The following is a 27336-nucleotide window of genomic DNA, read 5'->3' as shown; positions in this document are numbered from 1 at the left end:
AGAAACCCATGAACCCCACCCCCCCCAACAGATGGTGCAGGTGAGTCCCAGCCCGTGGGGACACCGGGCCCCCCCCCACCTTTTAGGCCAACCTGCCTTCCAGATAGTAGCTCGGCTGTATGCCTTCTCATGCTTAGATGTTGGTTTTCAAAGCCGTTCCTTCTGTGGAGATCTTTGAAAACAAGAGAAACATCGTCAGCTGAAGGTCCCCTTAAAAGAGAGCTAAGATAACTGCAAAGGCAGGAAGGCGGTCACTCTTTCCATGTTTCAAGGCAGCTTCTGCAGGCAGATGCAGTGCTTTACACCGTGCCATCAAAGCAGGCCGTTCTGAGAACAGGACTGGTTGTCCTGTCTCCTCCGTGCTCAGGTGAATCTGGTTTTACGCACTCCTGGCCAGGCAGCTGTGTAATCAACCTGTGCTCCTGGATGGAAGACATGTCAGACGAGGCTCAGGAAAGTCACCGTGCAGGCTCTGTCCTCCAAGTGTGAACCGTTGGCCTGGACTCAGTAGATGCAAGTCTCCACTTTGTTCTTGAAGAAGCGTTACTCTACGATCATCACAACACACCAGATGAGGTAGGTTAGTGTGACCGCGCCCACATGCAGGTGGGGAGACTGAGGCACAGAGAGACTGAAGAGGTTTGGCCCCACCCGTACTGGGTTGAAAGAGGCATTTCTGATGGCTGAGCCTGGCATTCTCCCCCAAACCCACTCTTCTCTGTTTTATAGTCCATTTAAAGTTCAAGCCGTGGATCAATGAATGTGACCGATGAATAGCCAGGAGCTCCTGGCTTGCTTGAGAAAGAAACACTGTGGTTTCCAGGATTTGCATAGGCCTTGAGTAGCTTCCTGATGATGCCTGATTTGACGTTTTGACCTGTTGAAGGCCACACACCTACTAAGACGTTCCTGCAGCTTCTAGTCAGAAGTGGGCCAGGAAGAACGCAGATGCAGTATGTGGCTTTCTGGGAATGGTGGTGGGTTGGAGACCCTTCAGGAATACAAAGTGAGACCTGACGGGCTGGCTTCGGTGAGAGGCTCCCCCATTTTCCTGCCCTGTCCTTTCTGGCAGGACACTGCAGACTTGGGAAGGCCTGGTCATGGGTGTTAGGATGAAGCCCACAGGTTTGTGGTTCAGGCTTTCTGGGGACCACAGCGTGGACGCCCCACACACCACTCTGCGTGTCGACCCATGACCAACTGCTAGCATAACCCAGTGGTTCGCAGCCAGGGAGTCCCCTGGGCATACTTGGCAACGTCTGTAGATCCTTTTAAAGCTTTTTTTTTTTTAATTAGTTTTTTTTTTAAAAATATATTTTATTATGTATTTTTGGCTGCACTGGGTCTTTGTTGCTGTGTGCAAACTTTCTCTGGTTGTAGCGAGTGGGGGCTGCTCTCTAGCTGTGGGGCGCAGGCTTCTCACTACACTGGCTTCTCTTGTTGCAGAGCATGGGTTCTAGGGTGTGTAGGCTTCTTGGGCTTAGTTGCCCTGCGGCATGTGGGATCTTCCCAGACCAGGGATTGAACCCGTGTCCCCTGCATTGGCAGGTGAATTCTTAACCACTGGACCACCAGGGAAGTCCTGTAGACACTTGTAGGTGTCACAGCTAATTTGGGGCACTACTGGCATCTACTGAGGGGAGGTCAAGGATGCTTCTAAACAGCCTATGATGCATAGGACAGGCCCCTGCTGTGCCAAATGTCAAGAGTGCTGAGACTGAGAACTCCTGGCATCACCCACAGCCTTGCAATAGTTTTTCAGTGTTGACGTGCTGAGTGCTTTGGGGATTGTATGTGGATACGATACCTCACAGCCGGCAGCAGCTTCATCTATAAGCAACCTACTCACCTGTTCTGAAATGCGCCTTCTCAGGGGACCAAGCCTTTCAACTGAGGCTTGGATGCAAATATCCCTGGAAGAAGTACACATGGCTCCTGCATCCTGGTCCCTTCCTGAGAATGCTCTGGTAGGCAGAGGGCAGGGGCACCAGAGGGGCAGGGGGCCATGGGGCGCCTGAGGGCACTGTCGAAACGACAGAGTACGTATAGTGCTGAAGACTCATCCTGGACTATGTACAGTTTGATGGGTTTCAGGTTGGTTACTCTGTGCGGCAGGTGGGATCGTCATTTTCCCAAATAGGACAGAGCAGGAAAAGCGGCTGTGTGTGATGTCTTACCTTGCTTTGAATTAGGAGCTTGGGTGCTACTCAGTGAGATGCTATTGGATAATTTTTAAGGAGATTAATTCTAAAAGGAAAGGCATACTCTTTGACCAAACCTGCTCACTAGCAAAGAACTGGCTGGGGCATTATTTACAATGAAATGGAACTTGACATCTTAAATTAGTTTGAATTCCTTTCTCACTGAAACTGCTCAATAGCCAAACACCAAGTTATCCTTCAACCAAAGCATCCTCTTGATACCACCTTATGTACAGAGATGACACCACGTTGTAAAGGAAAGGGAATCCGATGGCAGATGAGAACCCCTGCAGTGGCTCTGAAGCCCAGGCTTCTTGAGAGCATAACACGAACCATGAGTTGTTGTTGAGTCCCTCCTTCATTCTGTTGGTCCCTCAAGAACACGTGGACCTGCCTTGTCCCTGTGGTCCATTCTTGCTCCTAGAAGTTGTTTTGTGCTGAGGACAGGAGAGTGGCTGTCGGCCCACCTGAGCAGGGCTCGGTTTCAGCTGTATTGCTTCTGGCCCCGGAGGAGCCGGGAAAGGCAGGTGCTCGCCTGCTCCTGCACTCATAGGGCCTTGGGGCCGCTGCTGCTGCTGGTGGGAAGGAAGTCATGTTATTCCTCAGGAGGCCTTCCTCCTCCCTTGCCCATCTCCCTCTGACCCAGATACTGCTCTCCCAAGGGTGCCACCAAGTGCAGGCTGATCCCAAGGAGCTCCTCCCCGAAGACGCAGAGCCTGGGTTGCAGGGTCACCCAGCTTCGATGATCCTGGGAGCTCCCAGCCTCTCACCCAGACTCCACTGAAAGGAGCCACTTCTGCCGGGCCGTCTGTGGCTGCCTTCCCAGCCATACCTCGCTCCCAGCTCACTGGGCTTGTCTTTCCCCAAAGATATTCCCAGTGCCGATGCCTCTGGACTGCTGGCCTCGGCTTCCTGCCCCGGGAATGCAGGGGCTCCTCTGGGGCCTCCAGTCTTCAAGAACTTTACCCACCCTCCACGTGGAGTCCCCCAGAGCCGTGGCCCCGGAGTGAGATGAAAGGATGCTGGGGGCGGAGAAGAGACAGGCAGCTGCGAGGATGCGGATGCCGTGCGCGTCGCTTGCTGGGCTCTGGCTGGAGCTTTGCGGGGTGCGGGGCACCTCCGTGTGTGCTGGGAACCACCTGCTGGATGGAAGGAGGAGGCTGGACCTCGACTGAGTGGGTGGCTGCCGGGACCTGGGCAGCAGGGGCTTAGACAGCACCAGAAGACTCCTGCAGACGTGGGCGGCCAGTCTCCCTGGCCACCTTGGTGGGCACAGTTGGGCCGGCAGTCTTCGTCTGGGAGCAGGGGCTTGAGGTAGGATTGTCGCATCTGCTGAATAGAGGCTAGTAGGATCTGCACAGCGCTGGCTGGGCTGACTCCGAAAGCAAGTGCAGCGTCTAAACGAGCAGGTAGGACCAAGTAAACACAGTCAGTGCCGGTTTACGGGCTAAGTTTTATAAAAATCCAAGCCAGCAAATAGACAAGTTACTCCTCGACCTCAAAAATAATGCTTGATAAAATATATTCTTTTAAAAAGGAGAGAGAAAGGCTTACTACCAGTTGGACAGGGAGGTGGCAGGCAACAAGGAAGAAGAGACGGGGAGGAGAGCAGAGGGGCACAGCTGGGTTCAGACCCCGGAGCAGGCTCTTTTCGAGAGGTGGACTGCAGGGAGAAGGTTAGCGTTCCCAGCAGGGAGGGGCGGGCTCATCCCGGAGCCCACGGCAGCCACGTGGAGCCCTCACACCGAGGAATGGTGAAGGCCAGGAACACGGCAGCGTCCACTGTTTCCTGCCTTCTGCAGAGTCCTGCCCGCCCCAGGGCACAGCCTCCCCTGCCATCGGGCCACTCCTTGTTATCATGATGCTGTCATGGTGGCCGTGGATGGTCTCAAGTGATGGTGGACTGAGTATAAGAGGCTTCCCCAGGGCCTCACGTCTCAGGAATCTGAGAGCCTCGCAGCTCAGAAGAGTAACTCGGGTTTGCAGCTAACTTCTCGGGGAGCCATCTCCCGAAAAAAGCCATCACCAGGTGGAGACTCGGCACACAGTGATTCAGATTCCAGGGTTTTGTGTTTAAGAACCGAGTGAATGAATTTTAGGAGACTGGTGTGTGTATGCGCACGTGTGTGTGAGGGGGTGGGGAGGGGAGAGCGACTGGTTGATTAATGAAGGACCTAAGGAAACTGTTTGAAAAAGTTCTCAACAGTTCAATGGGAGCGGCAAAGAGCAAGATGAATAATTAACGTCCCTCTCTGTGCATCCTGGCTTCGTCTGCAAGTGGCGTAACACACTGAATATGCCAGAACTGAAAACCTGAAGGATGACACTTCCTGGCAGAGATGGGAGCCGGCACCCTTTGTTCTCTGAAGTGGTGCGTCCAGCAAAGACTTGACACCAAGGATACAGGATTCCCGAGTGTCCCCCGACTCCTGCTCTCAGAATGCTCGTCACAGGGTCTGCTCTCCCCTTGCCCGCCTCCCTGCCCCCTGCAAAAGACAAGCATTGAAAACAGAAGGCAGGAAACCAAACGAAACCCCAAATACTTCCTCGCTGTCTTGACAAATGTCCTTCTTCGTGTCTGTAAGGCCCGGTGGAATGACAGGAAGCACCCATGTTCACCACCCTCTGTGGCCTCAGTGAGCATGGCCTGCAGACATTCTCCGTCCCTCAAAGAAAGCGGGTCTCTAAGATGCTCAGCGGCTGCTGGGTTGCACCCGGGATGTGGCTGTGCTCCCTCAGGGGTTATGTGAGTGCAGTGAGGGACGGCCACGCAGAGCGGGACCTGGCAGGCTAGTTGCCTGACAGCTTTGGCCGCCCCAGGTTCGTTGGCACTTCCAGTCCCGTGTGCAGAGTGACCTGGAAAAGAAGATGTGGTGATCAGGGGCAGAGCGGCCCCGCGAGCCCTCAACGCACACAGCTCAGCAGCTGTGCCCTGCCCTCTGCTCCAGGATCCCCACGGGCAGCGGCCTGGCTTCTCTGTGTTGTGGAATCTGCTATTTATCATGCTTGGCATCACTACCATCAGGCCCAGGAGCTTGCTCCGAGGAGCTCTTCACAGCTCTTTCCTCACAGTGAGAACCGCGTACTGCCTGGTTCCTATGCTGCTCTAGCCTCCATGAGCCTCGAGCCTCGGCAAGCCTGAGGTTCTTTGTTGCAGGACGAATTTGGCTCACGATTTATATTTGTTTCTGATTTCTTTCCATGGCCGTCTTTCCTTTCCTACATTTATTTTCTTAACCCTGTGTAAGAACAGCTCATACTTTAGGTTGCCTCAGAGCTCTTTTGCAAATGAATGGAGGTACAAATCAATCAAGAGCTTCCCAGGTGGCACTAGTGGTAAAGAACCCATCTGCCAATGCAGGAGACAGAAGAGATGTGGGTTTGATCCCTGGATTGGGAAGATCCCCTGGAGAAGGGCATGGTAAGCCACTCCACTATTCTTGCCTGGAGAATCCCCATGGACAGAGGAGCCTGGCAGACTATATCCCATAGAGTCTCAAAGAGTCAGACAGCTCAGAGACTGAGCACACACATGCACTGATTGATTTGTGCGTGAGTGGATGCTAAGTTCCTTCTGTCGTGTCTAACTCCTTGCAACGCCATGGACTATAGCCAGCCAGGCTCCTCCTCTGACCATGGGGATTCTCCAGGCAAGAATACTGGAGCGGGCTGCTCACTTCTTCTCCAGGGGATCTTCCTGACCCAGGGATTGAACCTACATCTCCTGCATTGGCAGGTGGATTCTTTACCACTGCGCCACCCCACAAATCAATCAATAAAGGATAATATCAGAGTCAGTGGACACCTTGAAACAGAGCTTTGCCCCAAACCCCATACTTCCCAGGGGAGGAGCCGTGTGTGGGAAACAAAGGCTGGCACACTACCCATGCTTTCCACGCTCCTCTCTGTCCTTCACACCCTCATGGGGCTCCTGAGCAGGTGTCCCCCCAGGACTGGACTTGGCCCTGGGAGGATGCTGGCTTTCTGAGGGAACGAGAGGGGCAGGGATGGGATGGGGGTAAATCCTTAGGCGTGGTCTCTCCCCAACTATCCCTCCTCTTGGAGGAAAGCCACATGAGGCCCAGCACACACCTGGGCACCAGGGCCCTGCAGGACAGGAGGCACCGACTTTCTGGTCTGGCAGCTTTCCCAGAACATGTTGTCAGGACTTGCCCACCTCCTGCACCCTCGCTGCCCCTCCGTTCCCCTGCTTGTGCACAAACAGCAACGTTAGAGCCTCTGCTGCTTTCAAGGGGCCAAGTAAGGATTGATCACGCCGGAGGAGACTGTCTCCAGGCGAGGCCCAGGTGGGCAGTAGGTAAGCTCCTGGCTGGGCAGCCATCAGCTTCTTTAGAGCCCTCTTTGTCCAGCACACTGTGGAGGCCCGCGGGCAGTGGGGATTGGGGCCAGCAAGGGGCCCTGGCCCGAAAGGTGTGCGGTACCTGAACGTTCCGGTTGAGGCTGAGGGCTGGCATGAAGACCCCGTCCACGTGGCTGAAGGCCGTGGGGCCCTGCTGCTGCCCGTTGATGAAGAAGGTCAGAGTGTGCTTATTCAGGTCCAGCAGCACGCCCACGGTGGCCCCCTTGCACACGCCGCCTTCCGTCCTGGGGAGAGAAGCCGGGGTGGAGGTGAGGACAGGAGGATCAGCTGAAGGCTGCTGGGGACCCCCTCGCCTGGAAACACAGTGGAGCAGGGAGCCGGTCATCCCCCAGAACCCGCCGTGGAGCAAAGGACTACAATCGGGACCCTCGTGGTGAATGTTGTGACACTGCATCTCATGGTGGTTTGGATTCGCATCCACTGGGTGGGGCGAGTCTCTGGGTGGGCGTCACCCTCACCTGTCTCCTTCCCGGGGGTGGGCGGGCCGAGTCCGTTAGACTCTCTCCTCCCTTAGCTGACGTGGAGGTCCGCCTTGACACAGGCGGCTCTGCTCTGATCAGAAAACCGCTATTGTCCTTTCCTGATGGGGAACGAGCTGGTCAGCTGGAGAGCTGATCAGCGGATGGTGGGCTGAGAGCACGGGAAACGGCGAGAAGTGCTGTGTGGGTGTCGTCAGAGGGCAGAGCAGGACCCGGGGCCGGACACTGCTGGTGGGAGTGGGACTTGCGAGTGGGCCTGTGGTGCTGTTCAGACACTGACCAACAGGTGGCGGTAAGGACCTGCCTGAGGCACAGGAAGGAGGCCCACCCAGCGCCTCCCCCGGGTCTCCTGGCCCAGCCCAGCCCCCTCTCCACCCTTCCCCTAGAACTGGAGCCTGGGTCCTGAGTTAAACCCTGACACCATGACTAATTAGCCCCAAGACTTGGACATTAACCTTGAGCCCTGATCTCATATCTGCCAAATGGTGATAACAATCAAACTTTGCTGAGGCCCAAACGAAATCCCATGAGCCAGGTGCTTCCCACAGCACAAAGTAGGCTGTTGATAGATGCTCCTTGTCAGTCTCACCCCAGGGTATCGAGGCCCCCACTTTGCCTGAGCAAGCAGAGAGGGCGCTGCTGGGCCTGGACCCAGTCCCCAGGTGGCATGGGAGTAGACTGCCGGGCAGGCACAGGGCCAGGCCGCCCAGCCCCCGGGGAGGAGCTGCCTGCTGTCACCCCAGGCCTGTGGAGAGGGGGTCACAGCTGCCGAAAAGGCTGACAGTAGGAGTCCCATCTGCCTTCAGCCCCCGGGGACCCTCCGGCAAGTCCCTGTCCCAGGCCAGGACACCTGGGGCCATCTGCAGGAGCACTGAGGTGGGCCGGGAGCTCTGAGAGCCCCTGGAGTTGACCCAACCCAGCACTGCAGTCCAGGGGAGTTGGTTCCTCGGCGCCTCTCGCCTCTCCCAGCAGGGGTGACGGCCCTCAGCAGACTGGGAAGGAGACCCCACAGTGAGGAGGTGGCTAGGAGGGCCACAACCCTCTGGTACTGGGGCCAGGTTCTCCCCCGGGATTCGAGTTTCCCGTGTCTGGCTTGGTGACCCCACTCTCCCAGGCCAGCCTCAGGGCAAGGCAGTGCTGGGGCTGCCCGGGTCAGAGCCGGCCACAGTGAATGCCCCGGGGGCGCTGCACCCCCTCCCTGCCTGTTTCAAGCCCCTGCGGTTGTGTGTGGGGAGCTCCGTGGTGACTCAGGCTGGGCTGAGGGGTGTGGAGGAGAGTGGAGCAGAGCCTGGAGGAGAACTGGAGCCCAGGGCTGGTGAGCCTGGCCTTGGGGCTCGCTGAGCGGCCTGCACACCCACCAGCTCCACACTCCATCATATGCTCCCATTTGGGCTGCAGGCCAGCGGTCACGTCTCCCTGGGAACTGGACACCAAAGTGGTCAAGGACACTGCCCCCCACCACGTCCTGATGAATTTGGAAAGGGCAAGAGGACCCGGACCCCAAGCCTCATGTTGGGGGAGAGCAGGGGGCACGCACCTGTTGGTGTGAGAGTTGCAGTGCATGAACCAGCTGCGGTTGTTGTCCACGTACATGGCCCAGGCCTTGTCATCCTTGCCCAGCATCATGTCCTTGACCACGCTGGCCCTGGCCACCCCAAAGGCGGGATCCGGGTGGTTGTCATACCGGTCCACGTGCAGCTCCCAGTAGTGCGCGCCCTTGGAGAAGGCCGCCGTGCCCAGCACCACCCGGTCGTCGTAGCTGCTGCAGGTGGCCGTCTGATTGTCGTTGGACAAAATGATGTCCCGGTGCCCAGAGTTGGGGTCAAATGTGAACCAGGCCACTGGAAAGGAAGGGGCGGGCGAGAGGGTCAGGGTTGGGGTGAGCTTGCCAGCAGCCTCTGACCTGGGCTCGCAGACGGACTCACTGACATCTCTCAGGAAGCGGGCACATGGCGTTGAGTGTTCTTCCCTGCTCAAGTCACACACGCACGCATGCACATACACATTCATGCTCTCTCCTCTCATCCAAGTGCCCAATCCCATGACCCCAGCTGGGCCAAGTACACAGACACCCAGGCCCCCACCTACATGCTCTCATGGAATCTTGGTTTCTACAGCACTCACGCACATTTTGGGCGCTAATAGGAGTGAGGATATGCATCCAGCCCCATGTCATGGAAGAGAGACTCGAGAGGCAGAGAGGTGAAGTGGGGTCACCAAAGCTCCCGCGCTCTGTCATCCACCTACAGCCTGCTGGCAGGTGAGGGCTTCTAGGGGCACACAGCTGGGGAGCCCACTCCTGGGACAGCACCATCTGCTCATCCGTGGGGGGCGGTTCAGGCTGTCCTGTTCCTCAGGGCAGCCAGAGGATGGGCTGGGATAAGTGAAAGTGCTAGTTGCTCAGTCACATCCAATTCTTTGTGACAGTATGGACTGTAGCCCACCAGCCTCCTCTGTCCATGGGCTTCTCCAGGCAAGACTACTGCAGTGGGCATGCCCTCCCTCCAGGCAATCTTCCTGACCCAGGGATCGAAACTGCATCTCTTGTGTCTCTTGCATTGCAGGTGGATTCTTTACCTGCTGAGCCATCAGGGAAGCCCTGGGACAAACGTTGACAGTAACACAGGGCTGGTACCCTCCAGGGACCCCTGAGGCCTGATAGGTACGTGTTCGATGTAGCAGATCAGACCCTACATCACCCCTCGACGCTTAGGATTCACATGATCAAAATCCAGCAGAGTGTGGATGTGCTCTGATTGCCTGCATCCTGAAAGGACACAGCGAGGTCTGCAGCACTCAGATCTGAGCTCTGGTACGGGGTGCTCGAGGGGCAAGTTCCTCCTGGCAGCCTCCTGCCTTCTTTTCTCTGGGACATCCCACCCACTCTTGGCCCCTTGGAAGTGAGACTACACAGGGAGTGTAATCTCCCTGTGCCTCTCAGCCTCCAGTCTCACTTTCCAGATCCAGCAAGTGGGGTGAAGGAATGTCTCCTTCCTTTGTGATGGGCGGGCAGGGAGCAAGGTGAGCAGATCAGGGGCAGGGCTGGAGGAGATGGACTCACCCAGCTGCCACCTCTTTCCTTCACCCCTGATGCCTCCCTCACCAGCAACTCAGATATTCCCTGCCCATCTGTCACGTGGGCTGGGCCTGAATCTGTTTCCCCTGAGACACCCAGTACTCACCATCGGATGTCTGCAGGACCACAGTCTTACTGTAGGGCCCAACGCCAGAGGAGTTGAAAGCCTTAACCCTGGCGTTGTATGTGCTGTTGAAGTGAAGGCCGTCGATGGTGCACAGGGTCTCCTTGCCAACATACACCTCCTGGAAGAGACACAGACCACTCATCAGGTGCCCCGTTATGCAGAAAATTTCGCTTAGCCACATGTTGCATCGAAAGTGCTATCATCCCAAGAGGGCTATTTTTAAAATTAATTAATTTTAATTGGAGATAATTACTTTACACTATTGTGGTGGTTTTGGCCATACACTGACATGAATCAGCCACGGGTATACATGTGTCTCTCCGTCCCGAACCCCGCTCCCGCCTCCCTCCCCATCCCATCCTTCTGGGGTGTCCCAGTGCACCAGCACTGAGTGTCTGGTTTCATGCATCAAACTTGGACTGGACATCTATTTCACATGTGGTAATATGCATGCTTCAATGCTCTTCTCTCAAATCATCCCACCCTGTCTTCCACAGATTGCAAAAGTCTGTTCTTTATGTCTATTTCTCTTTTGCTGTCTTGCATACAGGATTATCATTACTATCTTTCTAAACCCTATATATATGCACTCAGTTCAGTTCAGTCACTCAGTCATGTCTGACTCTTTGAAACCCCATTAACTGCGGCACGCCAGGCCTCCCTGTCCATCACCAACTCCCAGAGTTTACTCAAACTCATGTCCATTAAGTCGCTGATGCCATCCAGCCATCTCATCCTCTGTCGTCCCCTTCTCTTCCCACCTTCAATCTTTCCCAGCATCAGGATCTTTCCAAATGAGTCAGCTCTTCCAATCAGGTGGCCAAAGTATTGGAGTTTCAGCGGCAGCATCAGTCCTTCCAATGAATATTCAGGAGTGATCTTCTTTAGGATGGACTGGTTGGATCTCCTTGCAGTCCAAGGGACTCTCAAGAGTCTTCTCCAACACCACAGTTCAAAACCATCAATTCTTCAGCACTCAGCTTTCTTTATAGTCCAATTCTCACATCCACACATGACTACTAGAAAAACCATAGCCTTGACTAGATGGACCTTTGTTGGCAAAGTAATGCTTCTGTTTTTTAATAAGCTGTCTAGGTTGGTCATAACTTTTCTTCCAAGGAGTAAGCATCTTTTAATTTCATGGCTGCAGTCACCATCTACATTGATTTTGGAGCCCCCCAAAATAAAGTCTGTCACTGTTTCCACTTTTTCCTCATCTATTTGCCGTCAAGTGATGGGACCAGATGCCATGATCTTAGTTTTCTGAATGTTGAATTTTAAGCCAACTTTTTCACTCTCCTCTCTCACTTTGATCAAGAGGCTCTTTAGTTCTTCACTTTCTGCCATAAGGGTGTATGGTATTCTCTTTCTAACTCATTTCATGCTATATAATAAGCACCGACCAGTAATGTTGAAGAAGCTGGAGCTGAACAGTTCTTTGAAGACCTACAAGACCTTCTAGAACTAACACCCAAAAAAGATGTCCGTTTCATTATAGGGGACTGGAATGCAAAAGTAGAAAGTCAAGAAATACCTGGAGTAAAAGGCAAATTTGGCCTTGAAGTACAGAATGAAGCAGGGCAAAGACTAATAGAGTTTTGCCAAGAAAATGCAGTGGTCATAGCAAACACCCTCTTCCAACAACACAAGAGAAGACTCTATACATGGACATCACCAGATGGTCAACACCGAAATCAGACTGATTATATTCTTTGCAGCCCAAGATGGAGAAGCTCTATATAGTCAGCAAAAACAAGACCAGGAGCTGACTGTGGCTCAGGCAATGAACTCCTTATTGCCAAATTAAGACTTAAATTGAAGAAAGTAGGGAAAACCACTAGACCATTCAGGTATGACATAAATCAAATCCCTTATGATTATACAGTGGAAGTGAGAAACAGATTTAAGGGCCTAGATCTGATAGATAGAGTGCCTGATGAACTATGGAATGAGGTTCGTGACATTGGACAGGAGACAGGGATCAAGACCATCCCCATGGAAAAGAAATGCAAAAAAGTAAAATGGCTGTCTGGGGAGGCCTTACAAATAGCTGTGAAAAGAAGAGAAGCAAAAAGCAAAGGAGAAAAGGAAAGATATAAACATCTGAATGCACAGTTCCAAAGAAGAGCAAGAAGAGATAAGAAAGCCTTCTTCAGCAATCAATGCAAAGAAATAGAGGAAAACAACAGAATGGGTAAGACTAGAGATCTCTTCAAGAAAATCAGAGATACCAAAGGAACATTTCATGCAAAGATGGGCTCGATAAAGGACAGAAATGGTATGGACCTAACAGAAGCAGAAGATATTAAGAAGAGGTGGCAAGAATACATAGAAGAACTGAAAAAAAAAGATCTTCACGACCCAGATAATCACGATGGTGTGATCACTCACCTAGAGCCAGACATCCTGGAATGTGAAGTCAAGTGGGCCTTAGAAAGCATCACTACGAACAAAGCTAGCTCAGGTGATGGAATTCCAGTTGAGCTATTTCAAATCCTAAAAGATGATGCTGTGAAAGTGCTGCACTCAATATGCCAGCAAATTTGGAAAACTCAGCAGTGGCCACAGGACTGGAAAAGGTCAGTTTTCATTTCAATCCCAAAGAAAGGCAATGCCAAAGAATGCTCAAACTACCGCACAATTGCACTCATCTCACATGCTAGTAAAGTAATGCTCAAAATTCTCCAAGCCAGGCTTAAGCAATATGTGAACCGTGAACTTCCTGATGTTCAAGCTGGTTTTAGAAAAGGCAGAGGAACCAGAGATCAAATTGCCAACATCCGCTGGATCATCAAAAAAGCAAGAGAGTTCCAGAAAAACATCTATTTCTGCTTTATTGACTATGCCAAAGCCTTTGACTGTGTGGATCACAATAAACTGTGGAAAATTCTGAAAGAGATGGGAATACCAGACCACCTGATCTGCCCCTTGAGAAATTGGTATGCAGGTCAGGAAGCAACAGTTAGAACTGGGCATGGAACAACAGACTGGTTCCAAATAGGAAAAGGAGTACGTCAAGGCTGTATATTGTCACCCTGTTTGTTTAACTTATATGCAGAGTACATCATGAGAAATGCTGGACTGGAAGAAACACAAGCTGGAATCAAGATTGCTGGGAGAAATATCAATAACCTCAGATATGCAGATGACACCACCCTTATGGCAGAAAGTGAAGAGGAACTAAGAAGCCTCTTGATGAAAGTGAAAGTGGAGAGTGAAAAAGTTGGCTTAAAGCTCAACATTCAGAAAACGAAGATCATGGCATCCGGTCCAATCATTTCATGGGAATACTTGGGGAAACAGTGGAAATAGTGTCAGATTTGATTTTTCTGGGCTCCAAAATCACTGCAGATGGTGACTGCAGCCATGAAATGAAAAGACGCTTACTCCTTGGAAGGAAAGTTATGACCAACCTAGATAGCGTATTCAAAAGCAGAGACATTACTTTGCCAACAAAGGTTCGTCTAGTCAAGGCTATGGTTTTTCCAGTGGTCATATATGGATGTGAGAGTTGGACTATGAAGAAGGCTGAGCACCGAAGAATTGATGCTTTTGAACTGTGGTGTTGGAGAAGACTCTTGGGAGTCCCTTGGACTGCAAGGAGATCCAACCAGTCCATTCTGAAGGAGATCAGCCCTGGGTTTCTTTGGAAGGAATGATGCTAAAGCTGAAACTCCAGTACTTTGGCCACCTCATGTGAAGAGTTGACTCATTGGAAAAGACTCTGATGCTGGGAGGGATTAGGGGCAAGAGGACAAGGGGATGACAGAGGATGAGATGGCTAGATGGCATCACTGACTCGATGGACGTGAGTCTGAGTGAACTCCGGGAGTTGGTGATGGACAGGGAGGCCTGGCATGCTTCGAATCATGGGGTGGCAAAGAGTCGGACACGACTGAGCGACTGATCTGATCTGATCTAATCTGAATATTCCATTGTGTATATGTACCACAGCTTTCTTATCCATTCATCTGCCAGTGGACATCTAGGTTGCTTCCATATCCTATCTATTGTAAGCAGTTCTGCGATGAACACTGGAGTACACACGTCTCTTTCAATTCTGGTTTCCTCGGTGTGTATGCCCAGCAGTGGGATTGCTGGGTCGTATGGCAGTTCTATTTCCAGTTTTTTAAGGAATCTCCACACTGTTCTCCATAGTGGCTGTACTAGTTTGCATTCCCACCAACAGTGTAAGAGACTTCCCTTTTCTCCACACCCTCTCCAGATTTATTGTTTGTAGGCTTTTGGATAGCAGCCATTGTGACTGGCGTGAGATGGTACCTCATTGTGGTTTTGATTTGCATTTCTCTGATCATGAGTGATGTTGAGCATCTTTTCATGTGTTTGTTAGCCATCTGTATATCTTCTTTGGAGAAATGTCTGTTTAGTTCTTTGGCCCATTTTTTGATTGGGTCATTTATTTTTCTGGTATTGAGCTGCATGAGCTGCTTGTATATTTTTGAGATTAATTAATTCTTTGCCAGTTGTTTCATTTGCAATGATTTTCTCCCATTCTGAAGGCTGTCTTTTCACCTTACTTATAGTTTCCTTTGTTGTGCCAAAGCTTTGAACTTCAATTAGGTCCCATTTGTTTATTTTTGCTTTTTATTTCCATTACCCAAGACTGATATTAATAAGTAGATTTGGGGTGAGTGGTGGCTGGATTTCAGGGCACGTCCAAGTTGAACACAAACCCTTAGTGGTGGCTGATGGGCCCCTCTGCTGAGAAGGTATGGGGTGCAGTAGCTGTGATGCTGCCTGAGAACGTCCTGCCTCTTCAGAGGGTGGTTCTCATGGATAGGACTCTGGAGCCCAAAGATGGGGGTGCACAAAACGGTTGGAGCAAGAGGAGATCATCAGTTTTCAATGGGAATTTAAGCTGGAAAACATGAACTAAGCATCGAAGTAGACAAAATAAACAATATTTGAAAAGGAAGCATCATCACACATGATGGAAAAAGCAGACGGAGGAAGGGCGTGCTCAAGCACAGGTGGTTCAAGTTGATTTGGCCACTTCTGGAGTGAGAGGGCCACTCCACCTCCTCCCACCTCTCCCACCGCTGAGACTGGCATCTTCCAACTCCTTGGGCCTCCTGGAGCTGCTTTTCTCCTGGTTTCCCAGAGGGTGGGGCATTTCTGCATCGGATCCCAAAGGTCCTTTTCTAGAGCATTTACTTCAAACTTAATTTGTCCCGTTAACTGCCCCCAAATACATAGTCTTACACCTCACTTTTGTCATTACATAAAATGTCATTCCTGGGCTTCCCTTAGGCTCAGGGATGAAGAATCTGCCTGCCAATGTAGGAAACACGAGTCCAACCACTGGTCTGGGAAGATCCCACACGCCGTGGAACAGCTAAACCCATGTGCTGCAATTACTGAGCCTGTGCTCTCTAGAGCCTATGTGTTGCAACTCCTGAGCCATGTGCCTCAGAGCCTGTGCTCTGCAACAACAGAAGCCACTGCAGTGAGAGCTGGTGTACCACAACTAGAGAGAAGCCTCTGCTCACCACAACTAGAGAACGCCCGTGCCGAAAGGAAGACCCAGCACAGCCTGATTAAATAAAGTTGTAAAACACTATTCCTGCTTGTTTACTTGGGGGTGTTAGTCTTCATTTGTTTTTTCGAGTTATTGATAATAATAGCTGTGTGCCAGCTATCATTGTATAAGGCATCTTAATCCTTACACAACCCTGGGACATTGCTATTATTTTTTATGTTTTACTCACAAGGACACTCAGAGAGGGCAGGAAACTTGCCCAAGATCACAGTCAATCCATTTAGAAGCCAGGGTTTAAATCCAGGTCTGTCTGCGTTAAGTCCACGATTTTCCCACCATGACACACTGTCCCTCCAAAACTCGAGCCCTTGGCTCCAGCTTCTATTAATGGTCACGTCTCAAAGGGGAGAAGCCACTGAGCTCTGCGGCTTCTTCTTTTTTTTTTTTGGTAAATATTTATTTCCTTATTTGGTTTCACTGGGTGTCAATTGTGGCACATGGGATCTTCAGCTGTGGCTCACAGGCTTGGCTGCTCCTCAGCACGTGGGATCTAGTTTCCCATGTCCCCTGCAGATTCCTAACCACTGACTACCAGGGAAGTACTGGTGGCTTCTTTTCCTTCATCCCATTTCAAAATCATAAACTGTCTTCCTGGTTTCTGGTTAGTCAAGGAACTCTGTTAGTTCCTCGCTCATTTGCATGACCAGACAGTGTATGACCTGCTCTTCCTGACCAATGTGCCTTCAGCTTCTCTCTTCCCTAAAGAGCCCATATTTCCAGGGACTCAATTTTCCTTCATGGAGTACTACAACTTTGGCATTCACAAAACAAAAAAATGAAAAGACACAGGCTTAAATCCTGTTGAGGAAAACAAAAGGAACACTGACTCTGGTAAGATTCCTTGAATGGGTACCAGTTCCAGGAGAAGAAGTATGAGAATTGTTATGATTGCTCTGGTTTGATAGAATGAGTCTTTATTTAGTCTCTTGGGGACAGAAAGGTGAAGCTCTAAGAAGAGCCAGAGTTTGTGCTTCCTGGAGTTCATTGTCAACAAAATTACTGGACAGGGGTCTGAACTCCACTGTGATGTCTCGGTAGAGCTCTGTTGGGGGGATGGGGTGGGGAGCTGTCAGGGTTCCCACCACAGGGTGCGACTGGAAGATACATTTCTGACTCACTAAGGGTCTTTACTCTCCCCATGTATTTCATCACTGGGGACCTGAATGTAGATCATCACCCAAACCCTACAACCGTTTTTGATGTGTCTTCCCGTGCAGATCACCTTGCCAGATGAGCTAATTAGTGAACGGGGCAGGGCAGTTGTGTGGGAACACTGAGGGAGTAGGAGGCTGCTTGGGGGGGATGTGTGGGAGGGCGTTGACGAGATACTGCTGGGTCAGCTGGGAAACAGGTCTGTGTGGGGGACACCTTTTCTGAGCTCTGCCTTGGCCTCTGACCTGCGTCAGTCTTCACAGAAAAGCCATCCTGAACTTTCTCTGCCTGCCCAGACCTAGCTCTCGGTAGAGAGACCCCCTGCGTGTCCCATGAGCCCAGGCCCGCCAGTCCTGCGTCCTTGGGGCTGACGCCCCCGTTAGTGGTATCAGAGTTAGGGGCAGCCACACGGAGTGGCCCAGAGGCTGCGACAGTGCGAGCCTCGCCCCCCGCCCCCCGCAGCAGGCCTCACCCGGAACTGCCCCCCGTCGCCGTCGTCTAGCTCCAGGATGTAGCCGTCCACGGGGCTGTGGGTGAAGGGCGGTGTCCTCCAGGCCAGCGTGACGCTGTTGTTCCGGGTGCAGCACTTCTCCAGCTGCAACAGGGGCACGGGCGGCACTGTGACGGGACAGGCGGGCTTCAGTGTGCACACCCTGCAGGGCACCCCAGAGGGAAGGCGACCACCTGCGCCACTCCCTGCTGCTTGTATGCACACTCCGTGGGCCTCCTAGCCTGGGAGGGGGTCCTGGGATTTGAGGCCAGGAGAGACTCAGAGACGTGGCAGTTGCTGCCACCCCTCTGAGTCTGGAGCCCTGAGGACAAGGTGTTCTCTCCCCACCGGCCCACTGAGCATCACTGGTTTTGATTCTGACCCACGAGCGGCTCCCTAGGACTTGCAGCAGAGCCTGACCGCCTGTGCCTCCCAGCACGGCAAGGCCTCTGCATACCCTCTGCATGGAGTCACGTGCAGCTCACACCTGGGGCCCGTGAAGTTGTGGTTGGGGGTGGGCGACAGGCAAAACACAGAGATACATTGAAACCTTTGTCTGGGAGCATTTTAAAGGCCTAGGGAACTAGATCCTGGAAGGTGAGGCAATCTTAGAGTATGGGACAATCTACCCATGGAATTAGGGATTCAAGTCAAGTGTATCATCAGTTCTATCAAGGTGAGCTCGGGAGTATCTTTTTATTCTCTAGTTGTCTTCAGGCTCGAGAGATTTTAGAAATATAGTCTATGCTGGGGCTTCCCAGGTGACGTTAGTGATAAAGAACTTGCCTGCCAATGCAGGAGACATAAGAGACTTGGGTTCCCTCCCTGGGTTGGGAAGTTCCCCTGGAAGGGGGCACGGCAACCCACTTTAGTATTCTTGCCTGCAGAATCCTATGGACAGAGGAGCCTGGTGGGCTATGGTCCATAGGGTTGCAAAGAGGTGGACATAACTGAAGCGATTTAGCATGCATGCATGCATAGTCCATGCTGACATTTTTCAAAGGGAACACTGCAACATGAGTTTTTGTAAAAACTACAGATTTCCATTTGGGTCCAGATGTTAGGGCACCATCTTCCACATTTTGGTGGACAGTTTAGTGGGGTGTGAGCACTGTCTGTTATGGATGTCATCTCAGGGCTGGCTCCATGCAGACTGGCCCCAGGACCCTGGGTTATCAGTGTGGAAGGAGTCCTCTCTGCATCCCTGGGCACTGCTTCTCACTTTTCCACTTCCTCTGTGAATTCCACCACCCCACCCTGTCAGGAGCAGCTCCAAGTGGCCTCTTTCAGCAACCCCACCTTCCAGAGCCCCAACTTCTGCCAGGCTTATTCTGTTCCCAGAACCACGCCTCATTCACACCTGGGGCAGATGACATTTCCAAACCTTACCTCAGGTGCAAACTGAGTGTGGGAGTGAGCACAGAGATTGGGTGTCTTCGGTTTAAAAATGGCCACATACTTTGCAAGTGAGCATTTTCCTGAGTTCACAGCTTCTGAACTGTGGTGCTCAGCTCTTTGATATATTGGTTAAAAAAAAAACAAACCCCCAAAGAGTTTTATTCCCTCCACTGCTGCTGCTGCTGCTAAGTCGCTTCAGTCGTGTCCGACTCTGTGTGACCCCATAGATGGCAGCCCACCAGGCTCTCCCGTCCCAGGGATTCTCCAGGCAAGAACACTGGAGCGGGTTGCCATTTCCTTCTCCAATGCATGAAAGTGAAAAGTGAAAGTGAAGTCGCTCAGTCATGTCCGACCCTCAGCGACCCCATGGACTGCAGCCCACCAGGCTCCTCCATCCATGGGATTTTCCAGGCAAGAGTACTGGAGTGGGGTGCCATCGCCTTCTCCTGAATGTACCCTTAATGTCTCTGGAGAGGTAGGGTGACCTCACATGCTAATTTTGTAACCTGGAGAAAGTTATGCAAACTTTTCTTAACCCATAGCCTGTGTCCCCCCGGCTCTCTGAACTCACCTCTGCCACCCATCACCTTCTCACACTGCTGTCACCTCCAGCCTTGCTCTGCTTGGAACACAGCAAACTTATCCCTGCCCTCTGCCGCCTGTAACTTTCTTCCTTTATACTGCATCTCTTTCCTTCTCACCTCGAAACACTACCCCCATACTAATGCCTTCTTCTCAAAAAATGGCTTCTCTCGTGGCTCAGATGGTTAAGAATCAGCTTGTAATGCAGGAGACTCAGGTTTGATCCCTAATTGGAAAGATCTCCTGGAGAAGGGAATGGTTACGCACTCCAGTATGCTTGCCTGGAGAATTCCATGGACAGAAGAGCCTGGCGGGCTACAGTCCATGGGGTCAGAAAGGGTCAGACATGACTGAGCAACTAACAATTTCACTTCTCAAAAAGCACCTTGTTGGTCACACCCGCCACCATCAGGGTATATCTGTTGTATCACTGCCTATTTCCTTCTCTAGATGCCAGCTCAGTCTTGTGAGGGAGTCTGTGGACTTGTTCATGGCTGTGTCCCGAACACTGAGGATGGTGCCTGGCAGGTGATAAACACTCAATAGGTGTCTCTGGACGAACAAACAATCCTCTTTCATACATGCGAAAACTGTGGCTCAGGCTGGGGGCTACCCGCAGAGGTCACCAGCTCGAGAACACTGAACTGGAACCTGAACCCAGGTCTGTGCTGCAGAAGTCCCTCCCTCCCAATCTGGGCCAGGGTCACAAGTCTTCCGATGCATGAGCTGCCCTGCAGAGTGGATGCCTCTTCCAGAAGAAGCAACAACTGAACTGGGCCAACCACGGCTCACCCCTACATTTCATCTGAATGAAGTCCAGCTGGTGGATGGCTTGCAGCAGCGGCTCGCTGTCCAAGGTCAGCTCAAACTCCGCGGACACTTTGGGCTCCAGGGCGCCTTTGACCCACTGCTCTTGAGACACCTGGACACGCTTGATCAGGGCATCTGAGATCTTAAAGGAAGCACAGAGTTTAGGGTGTCCATGTGCAAAGGAAAAATAACACAGCAGGTGGTGAGGAAAGGACAGGGGCTTCATCTCCATGGGCTCAGGGGGTGGCTGTGTTAAGAATGCCCTCTCAAGCCCTGGCAGAGATGTCAGGACCCATGCTGGTATGGGGGTAAATAAAAATGCATTATATTGTTTAAATCATCTGCATAGGTCAGGCATATTCCCTGTAAAGAAGCACTTGCTGTTTTAGGCGAAACTCTTTTGTAAAGCAAATGATACTTTTTATTTATTTTTTCGAACTTCTTATTTTGTACTGGGAGATGGCCTGTTAACAATGTTGTGATACTTTCAAGTTAACAGCCAAGGAACTCGGCCATATATACACATATATCCATTCTTCACAAATCCCCCCTCCCATCCAGGCTGCCACATAACACTGAGCAGAGTTTCCTGTGCTCTACAGTAGGTCCTTGTTGGTTATCCATTTTGTATGTAACAGTGTGTCCATGAACCTGCCAAATTCCCTACCTATCCATTCCCCTCAGCAACCACTGGTTCACTTTCTAAGTCTGTGAGTCTCTTTCTGTTTTGTAACTAAGTTTGTTTGGAAGCAAACGATACTTATAAAATATACAGAAACACTCTGCATATTCTTCTTTTGCTAGATCCCGCACTTTGCAAAGTGAAACTCACTAGTGGTTTGTCCCAGCATGTGAAAGCATCTCCTTCACCCCAGGACTGGGCCGCTTCCTCCCTCCCACTGTCTTTCCCCCATGTTGTTCTGCAGCTTCTGCTCCAAACTCTCACTGTATCAAACCCACAGCTCTGTTCTCTGCTGGAGAAAGTCTTGCTCATTCAGAACATTTGCACGTGTCCCTGTAGAGCTATGATGCCCATGCACCCTTCCTGGGGACCAATCAAGGAGATTCATCATTTTCCCCACAGACGGAGGACTGGTCTTTCGTTTGAGTCACAGAAGTGTTCCCAAGAGATGCTCGTGACCCGGGTTAGCCTAGCTGCTGGGGGTTGCCCAGCAAGGCAGCCCAGGCTTTCTGGGCTGCAGTATTCTGTCCAGACCTGTGGGACTCTGCCCACTGGGGGTCATGTGGATTCTACTAACTCAGTTCTTCCAGTGCAATCTTTCCAGCTTGACTGGCAGACTGTCTTCTTTCATCTGTGGGGAAAATGTTCTAGGAAGTCGAGCCACGAGAGCATGGCACTGCAGGCCTAGAGACTGTGATGTTTGACCTCCTCATTTAATGATGACCCAGAGTGAGGTCAGAGCTTGTGAGAACAGCCAAGATGAGATTTCAGGTATTCTGGACTCACTGAGCACAGGAGAATCTGCTCAACTCCAAGCCACGGGGAGGGACTTTCCTAGAACCTTGGCTGGTGTGGGACGTGGCCATGGAGTTGGAAGAAGGACCGCCAGCCCACTCACCTGCAGGAACCCGGCGGGGTCGTTCTCTTTGATCACCTCCAGGCAGTACTCCATCAGCCCAGTGGACTGGCGCAGCTTCAGTGTGCAGTGATTGATCTGGTCCCAAACCATCTGCCATGAAAAGGACCCCTGGTAACCGTCTCGTGGATGAAGAACAGCTCGGCTGCAGCAGGAGGCAACACTGTTCTCGACTCCCTCGTACCCTCTCCTGCCACTGCTCTGATCCTGAGCTCCACGTGCCCTCGTTACAGGGGAGTAATTGGACACATTGCCCCATAAGCAGGCCTGCCACACCCAACAGAGCACACTTCCTGAACTCTGGATAAAAAGCAGAGAACGTACACAATCTGAACCCTCCCAAGTGACCAGTCCATGCCCCCCACTCTCGCTTGCTGGGTGATCATTTGAGGGGCTCAACTGCTTTGCATGTAAACCATGGACCACCCCCAACACGCATTCCTTCTCGCTCTTCAGTAATATTTCTGGTTCAATTGAGAAATGTCTATGAAATAGATCGAGCCCAGACCCTGAAGTGAGTGGTTTTCATCAAGGCAGGATGTTCACGGGGCAGCTGCCTGGACCGGGGGCCCGGTGCGAGTGAGGGAAGACTTGCCTTTCCACGGTGGTCACTGGCCACCGTGCTGACCACGCGAGCACCAAACACCAGAGAACCTGACGGACGGGCCGAGCCGGGGCCCTGAGCACAGCCCTCGTCATCCAACGAGGCCATCTCCGCTCTGCAAGATGGGAGCAGGGAGTGTGTCTTCCACAGAAAGCAAGGGCCCAGCAGATGGGAGAGGGGGGCTTCTGACTGAAAGCAGCAGGGTTCAGGGGTTTGGTCCCTGCTTTGGAGGGAGAGTAGGCATGGCGATTACTACAGGCAAAGCGGCAAGTAGGTCCCAGGGAACCTGCTCAGTGCTTCCTCCCCTCACTCGTTCACTCATTCATACCCTCAACTAACACTGACCCTGTGTCTACACCGCGTGTTCCCAACCCTGGCCAGGGAGGGGGATGGGACTGGGTGCACTGGCTGCCCGGGCACCCACCTTCAGCTTGTGCTCCCTCTCTTTGGTGACCTTGGTGAGCAGCTTGGCTTTCTGCCGGGTCAGAGCATCGACCAGCGCATCACACTGAGCCACCAGGCAGGCCTCGTAGTCCAGGCCATTCTCCTGTGGGACACAGAGAGCTTTAGGGAGGAGACACACAGAGACATGGCCGGTGCTAGAGACACAGCCACGTCAGCAAGTGGGCCCCAGAGAGAGTTGTCCTGCTTCCAGATTGGAGACCGTGCACGTGAGTCTCAGCACATCGGAGGATGGAACGAATATTCAACGTCACCTGAGCCGTGCGGGTTTGTGAGGGTTCTCAGTGTCATGGGAAACACTCATGAGAGACTTAACAAGAAAAAAAATCAGCTACAAGTGTGCAGCATAATTGCATACTGTGTGTGTGTGTGTGTGTGTGTGTGTGTGTGTGTGTGTAAACTAATGGAAGAGAGTGTCAAAATAGTGGGGTGGCCACTTAAAGGGGTGAGACATTGGTGAACTTCTGTTACTTTTGTCTGCTATTTTCTACTTTTCACAGTTTCTAGAACATATTTTTACTTTTCATAATCAGATAACAGTAAAACAAACAAAACCCAGTGGTCTGGCTGTAGGATCTGTCTTTCTCAGTTGTGAAAAAGAATCCTTCAACACCTCTCAGACCAGCCTGGATTCAGACCTCGTGTCATGGGCTAATGTGTTTTCTCCCACCCCTGCCCCAAGCTCCTATGATGAAGTCCGAACCCCCATGACCTCAGAACAAGACTGTGTTTGGAGAAACGGCCTTGAAAGAAGTAACTTAAATGAGGTCCTTAGGCTGGGCTCTGATTCAACATGACTGTGTCCTTAGAAGAGGTGGTCAGGACACAGACAGGCACAGAGGGAGGGCCCCCTGAGGACGCAGTGGGGTGGTGGCTGTCTGCCAGCCCAGGAGAGAGCCCTCAGGAGGAACCACCCCTGCACACGCTTCGATCTTGAACTTCTAGCCTCCATAACTATGAGAAAATAGGTTACTGGGGTTGAAGCCACTCAGTCTGTGGTGCTTTGTTATAGCAACCCCACCAAATAGCTGGTGTTCTGAAACATTAGAAACAGGAAAGGAAATGCCTGGTGGCTGAACTCTGTGCTTTAGCTTATTGGGAAGGGTGGTTTCTATAGGCGGGTTTAGAGTTCAATGCCCTCAGTCCCCCTTTTCCACCCAGACACCAGGAAGTTCGTGATCTGTGTGAAAGTTCCTCCCTGCGTGCATTTATACACTCTCTCCCTGACAGACAGAGCTCCTGGGGGCACAGACTGCACCTTATTGATCAGTGTCGGGCTTGTACATGACACAGCGTGGGTGCTCAGTAAATACATTTATTTAGTAACTGATGCTTTTCTATTGTGATGCATTTGGTATGAAAGCACTGTATACAGACACTGGTAGCACTGTATGGCCCTGCATTATTTCTATCTGGTTCTCTTTCTATGATTCTTTCTGAGTTCAAGCGAAATCCCTTTCCTACCGGATGGCTCATGGGTGCCAGTGGGTTGGGTGCAACACCCGAGGCTGTGCAGCGGAGCAGTTGAGCCTCCCGTGTTCAACACTGAGAAGTGCTGTCAGGGGCCTTCCCTTGCCTCATCCGTATCTCACATCCCTTCTGCAGAGGGGTGGGGTCTGGGCTTACCTGGATCTGCTGCAGAATGTTCTTCAGCTGAACCAGAAACTCCTTTGCTTCTTTTGCCTTATCGGAAACTCCATTTAAGGCCTGAGACAGCTGGGCCTAAAAGATATTACAGGTTGAAAAGGAAAATTAGGTGTTAAAGGCATTTGGTCTGCCCTTCACTCTGAAAGCTGTGTTTATAACAGGGTATAACCAAGAGCTTTCCTCTATGGAGGGAGCCCGGTCATTGCAGCATGGGCTTGTCTTTCCAGCAATGGCTGATAAAGTGTTGGCTGACTTGCTCTCTTCTGTTTGCACTCAAAGCTGGATAGAAGTAAGGAGCATTCAGCTAATTGGTTGGGGCTGACAGGACCCAGGACAAGAAGCAAGTATAGACTTGACCGGGTCTGGCCCCCGCCCCTCCCACAGCAGCTCTACCCCCATCAGTAGGACTCTCAGACGCCAATGTGTGGACACCCCAGGTGCCAGGCCACACTCTGCCCACCTCATTTGTACACAGTTGCATTTTGGCCTAAGTGGGATGGGTGGGAAAGAGACCTGGAAATGAGCTTGAGCCATGTGGATGGAGGGTCCCAAGTCACCATGTAGAAGGGATGGTGGTGGCCTCCTTGGCAATCGACACCCTAACTCTGCTCAGTTGCTGGGACCCAAAGGCAGAGCTGCAAGCTGGTCTCAAATCTATGGCCTTTAGCCTCAGGCTTCTTTTCAATGAAACATATGCCCACACAATCGAATCTGTCTTCAAAACTTCACTATTGAATAGACTGATGCCCTTTGTTTTTAAATTTTATTTATCTATATTTTGGTCATGCCCTGCAGCCTGTGGGATCTTAGTTTCCCAACCAAGGATTGAACCCATATCCCCTACAGTGGAAGTGTGGAGTCTTAGCCACTGGACCGCCAGGGAAATCTCCTGATGCCCTTGATTTTTAACGGTACTCTCATGTTTCAAATTAAAAAGCTGAGGGCAGAGGAAAAAAATGGGGCCAGAAAAGCTGGGTCATACCTGCTCTCCACTGTCTTTAGGTCTCTGCTCAAATATGATCTGTCTGAGAGGCCTCTTCCCTTGCCCTGCTTTATGCTTCTTCACAATGTTCATTACCACCCAACACAGGTTTGTTTGCTGTGCGTCTTTCCTCCCAAGAATGTAAGTTCTCTGGTTGCTCACATCCAGAAAGAGCACCAGGCACAAGGCAGCATTAAACAGTGTCGATATTTGTGGAATGAACGGGTCAATTAATGTGGTTCTTTGGACCATATCCACGGTGTTCCAAGTGTGGTTCCTGGACGCTCAACATCAGCATCACCTAGGAATTTGCTAGAAATCCAAATTCTATGGCCTCACCCCAGTCTTACTGCTCAGAACCTGGGGGTGAAGCCCAGGAATCTTTCTTTTAACAAGCTATCCAGGGATGTCTGATGCACTTTGAGATCCATTGGATGGTACAAACATAGCCACGGAGTGGATGAGAAGACGTGGGAACATGAAGGTGACCAGGTCACCAATGTTCAAGGTGAGGTCTGAGCTGTGTCCTGCTCTGGGAGATGGCTGGGAGCCTCGGGTGTGGCTCAGCTGAGAGGTGGCTCCTGGAGAAGCTCTTCCTGCCTCCAATGGCTTCCCAATTCCACTCCCCACCCCACACACACTTCAGCTGGTGTAAGCCCTTCCCTCCATGCTTACCCACTATGGACAATTCTGTTGCAAGTATCTATGCAGGAAGACTAGCCAATAGAAATCGCAAGAATAGCAGAGTGTTCTGCATCTGCTCTGTCTCATGCAGCTGCCACCAGTATGGGTGGCTCTGAGCCCTTGAAATTTTACTTCGTTTTCAGCCACCATGTGTGGCCAGTGGCTGCTGTCGTGGGCAGCACAGATCTTTGTACTCATCCTTAGCAGCTCAGCCTGTGTCTGATAACTTCACTCAGGAGGAGCTGGAGAGGTCAGCATCACTCAGACTCATCATCTGTGTCCAGAAAAGGGGTGCCTCCCTCCCTACCACACTCAATGCAAGAAGAGGGCGCTCGGAGGCTGCACCCCTTTTCTCTTCAAGGAGAGGCCCCTTCCTGGGAACCTATGCACTCCTTCATGGCGGGGACTTTGTCTTTGTCTTTCTAGCCAGGCACAAAATAGGGGCTCAAAAACCGCTCACTGGCTGAATAGAAAGCAAAGCAATTGCTCCACTAGAAGCGGATGCTAACCAAGACAGATCCCTGTAGATCCACAGGCAGCACACTTGTCCACAAGAAGCACATTAGTGAGTGTCCCCCTCCTTCCACCTGGGAAACTGGAGCCAGCATGGCTCTGCCCCCACCAGCCCCGGCCTCCCCACAGCCCAGCCCTGCTCTCGACCTACATCCCACTTGGCAAATAGATCCTGGAGCTCGGCAATGAGCCCAGAACAAGTGATTTTTGAAAGGTTCCAGTGGCCTTAGGCAGACACCCAGCTGAAAGGGGAATGGACTCACAGCTCACTAGACACTGCTCCAGGCTCATCAGACTTGCCTGTGACCCCGGCCCAGCAGGGTGCAGCAAAGGCCTGACGGAAGAGCCCGGGCTCCCATGTGAGAGCTGGTCTCCCTTGAAGGATGTCCTGACCTAACAAGCACACACTTATATTAATACTTTTCTTGACCCCAGTTCCTTCCCATTGGGTCGGGTCACAAGTCAGCTCTCCTTGCCCAGGTGACAGCACTGTGGAAACTGGTCCTCGTTGTTCTACTGGCAAAGGAGCCAGGGATTGGGTGGCAAAGGTGGAAACCATTTCTCAAGGGACAAATTACTTATCGGCAACA

The 27336-nt window shown here is 51.7% G+C and overlaps 1 protein-coding gene across 2 annotated transcripts in view; it reads right to left on the bottom strand.

Moving 5' to 3' along the window:
• Positions 1-2168: 2168 nt before the first annotated feature.
• Positions 2169-27336, bottom strand: part of TRIM67 (tripartite motif containing 67) — a 61515-nt gene continuing 36347 nt past the window's right edge. The window contains exons 2-10 of one of the 2 annotated variants that reach the window (XM_027530763.1): positions 24547-24642; positions 22883-23005; positions 21837-21947; positions 20239-20398; positions 17449-17594; positions 10244-10382; positions 8599-8902; positions 6644-6806; positions 2169-5057 (exon numbers count right to left, since the gene is read on the bottom strand). In XM_027530763.1, the coding sequence (XP_027386564.1) occupies positions 4992-5057; positions 6644-6806; positions 8599-8902; positions 10244-10382; positions 17449-17594; positions 20239-20398; positions 21837-21947; positions 22883-23005; positions 24547-24642 (1308 nt within the window). In that variant the 3' untranslated portion in view covers positions 2169-4991. The remainder of the gene's footprint in view (positions 5058-6643; positions 6807-8598; positions 8903-10243; positions 10383-17448; positions 17595-20238; positions 20399-21836; positions 21948-22882; positions 23006-24546; positions 24643-27336) is intronic. The other variant, XM_027530764.1, reaches the window with a different exon arrangement.

This window comes from Bos indicus x Bos taurus, chromosome 28 (assembly GCF_003369695.1).
Source record: "Bos indicus x Bos taurus breed Angus x Brahman F1 hybrid chromosome 28, Bos_hybrid_MaternalHap_v2.0, whole genome shotgun sequence".
NCBI lineage: Eukaryota > Metazoa > Chordata > Mammalia > Artiodactyla > Bovidae > Bos > Bos indicus x Bos taurus.
The sequence above is the reverse complement of the archived record's forward strand: the minus strand, read 5'-3'. Positions and strand labels throughout refer to the sequence as shown.